This window comes from Trichomonas vaginalis (genome assembly GCF_026262505.1).
Source record: "Trichomonas vaginalis G3 chromosome Unknown ctg_15, whole genome shotgun sequence".
Lineage (NCBI taxonomy): Eukaryota > Parabasalia > Trichomonadida > Trichomonadidae > Trichomonas > Trichomonas vaginalis.
The window spans coordinates 1,375-4,456 of NW_026529103.1; the positions used below are offsets into that span (position 1 = coordinate 1,375).

At 34.5% G+C, this 3,082-nt stretch overlaps 1 protein-coding gene and 1 pseudogene across 2 annotated transcripts, besides 1 other annotated feature; both read left to right on the forward strand.

The window, feature by feature from the left end:
* Positions 1-3,082: part of a mobile genetic element that runs on past the window's edge.
* Positions 696-1,390, forward strand: TVAGG3_1062900 (annotated as a pseudogene). The gene has a single exon. A coding segment is annotated over exon 1 (695 nt).
* Positions 1,446-2,006, forward strand: TVAGG3_1062910 (organellar and viral DNA polymerase type B; the record flags this gene model as incomplete). The annotated part of the gene is made up of 1 exon (XM_051256070.1): positions 1,446-2,006. One exon carries the CDS (start codon positions 1,446-1,448, stop codon positions 2,004-2,006), a length of 561 nt encoding a protein of 186 aa, XP_051076712.1.

Here is a 3,082-nt window from a genome sequence, read left to right on the forward strand (position 1 = left end):
GACAGTGAAGATGGTTCAGTGAGTGAAAGTATTTGGGGTCAAAACTGTGCAACAGAATTTTTGGAAAGACTTCCTGACAAGAGTTTAATATATTTCCATAACCTCAGTTATGACATAAACTTCATCTTAAGACACATGACAGAAGTGAAAGGAACTCCCATCATTAAAGGTTCACGAACAATGCAAATAACTGGTTTATATAAAGGAAGGGCAATTATTATAAAAGACTCTTACAGTGTTATAAATAAGAAGCTTAAACTATTTCCTGCTATGTTTAACTTACAAACAGGACCGAAAGAAGTATTTCCATATAACTACTACAGCAGTGTTTTGTTAGCAAATGACAACAGAACTGGTGTCATTTCTGAAGCATGTAAGTTTATCCATGATGCAGATACATTATGAAGAACATAGATTCCATCAAAGGTTGCAGAATAGATGAAAACCACTTCGACTTAGAAAAATATAGCACGTTTTACTGCAAACAAGATGTAAGAATTTTAAGAGAAGGTTTTGTAAAGTTCCGCAATGACTTATTGAAAGAGTTTGATTTAAACGTTTATGACTACGTTAGTATTTGTTCTATTGCTAACAAATTGTTTGAGAACAGAGTATACTTCCCGAATGGAAATCTTTATGACCTCTCAAATAAACCAAGAGAATTTATTTCGAGATGCATTCAAGGTGGAAGATGTATGTTGTCAGATAACATGAAACAAAAGAGCAAAAAGAAACTCATTGCTGACTTCGACACTGTTTCATTATATCCTTCAGCTATAGCAAGACTTTATACTTTAGAAGGTATTCCAAAAGTATTGAAGGAAGAAATGTTAAGCACAGAGTATCTCATGAGACATTTATTCGATGACGACCAAAAGGAACCCATTGGTGAAAAGTTTATGTCTGGCTTCTTTGTTCTCATTAAGATAACAGAGATTGGTATACCCAGACACTTTCATTTAATAGTTTGCGACCCTGAACTAAATCCAGAACTTAACGTTCCAAGAAGTTCAAACACTTGCTGTCTCATGTATGTTGACCATATAACATTACAAGACCTCATAAAATATCAAGGTGTCAAATGTGAAGTGTTGCAAGGATACTATTACGATGGAAACAGAGATATGAGAATAAGAGATGAAGTAAAGAAGTTGTTTGAGTTAAGGTTAAAGTATAAGAAAGAAGAAAACCCCTTACAAGAAATTATAAAACTCATTCTGAACAGCATTTATGGCAAAACTATTCTATCTCCTATTGAGTCAAAAATAACCATAGTAGATGACAAAGATGCTATAAGATATGCTATAAGAAATTACAACCATATAGTGAAGTTCGAAGGTTTGGATGGTTCAGATAAAACTATTTTCAAGCTAACGAAAAGCATTTGCAGACACTTTAACTTCTGTCCACTTGGTGTTAATATTCTGTCTATGTCAAAACGTATTATGAATGAAGTATTCTGTACTGCAGAGGACATGGGACTTCAAATCTTTTACCAGGATACCGACAGTATGCACTTATATAATGAAGACATCCCAAAGCTTGCAGCAGAGTTTAAGAAGAGATATGGTCGCGAACTTATAGGAAAGAACCTTGGTCAATTTCATAGCGACTTTGCAGAAATAACACCTGGAAAACAAAGTTTAGCTTATAAAAGTATTTTCTGTGGAAAGAAGACCTACATAGACTTACTCACTAACGATTTAAATGAAGTTGCATTTCACTGCAGAATGAAAGGCGTGAAGCAAGATGTTATTGCTTTAACCGCTAATGAAATGTTTCCTGAAGCTATACAATGCTATTACAATGAAGATAAGAACATTCACATACCTGTTGGAACATATGACAAAGACTCTGAGTTCAGTTTAATGAAACTTTACAAAGCACTTCATGATGGTCAAGAGATTGCATTCGACTTATGTAAGTCATGTCAACCTTGCTTTGCTGAAAAGTTCAACTTTTCAATAACGACTAAAACAAGCTTTATTCGTAAGTTGAAGTTCTGAGGTCATTTATTTTTGTCAGCAATGAGGTCATTCGTGATAAAAATAAAGCTAGCGTAGATTTTACAATACTGCGATGGTAGAGTTTAAGAGTTGTGCTTCAATGTAGAGACAGTCCTTCCCATCTGGAGGCAAGAACACTGGACATTTATGGTCATGAGTGGAGTACATGTCTATCCAAAACTCACGATTGAAGCCAGTTAATTTATAGTATTTAGGGTTAGGAAGTGGTGAAGTTCTTGTATGACCAATGAACTCATTTTCAACGCCTTTGGCTATATTAGAGTAAAGTATTGCTTGCTTTCTATCCCAAATGCCAGGTGTTACAATCTTTGAAAATTCATTTTTCCTCGGAAGCATTGCATCATAATTGAAAACATTCTTAAAATCATCACTTGGTTCGGAGATTTGAAATCTTATACGTAATGGATTTTCTTCTTTTAGCGACTTCATTGAATGGTGAGAATACAATGAATTGACAGTCATGAGTTCCATCTTCATTTTCATTAAATTCATAATGAAAGTCTATAAGTTGTGGCTGACTACCTTCTTCTTTCAGTTGTGCAAGAAACTCACGTAAAGGCTGTAAAGTTTGTACTTCAATGTTGAACTTTTTCTCGAACATCTCATTAAATGAAATCATACATTGCAACAATGTTGTATCGTCTTTAAAGTATTTGTATATGTGAATGTTTTGGGCACTTAAAGACTGTTCGTCATTTTCTATCTCGACTTGAAGTATAAAGTCAACCTTTCTGAAAGCACGTGTTATATACATAGATGTTATGCCAATGTACTTCTCTTCATTTATGTTCACAATCCAGTCTGTTGGAAACTTAAACGTTACTCTGTTCCCTTTATTTTGACGTCAGGGTTTTCACTACTGAACGCAACAGATAAGGTATTTGTCTATACATTTAATTCGGATAAAATAAACCATTTACTCTTTCTTTGCTTCAGCTTCTTTAGCTTTTGCTTCTTCTCTAGCTTTTTCGCCAGCAAACGTGGGTTCTTCTGTCTTCCAGCAGCTAATGCAGCTAGTTGTTTTTCACTAAGTTTTCTCTTTGGTCTCTCTGGCT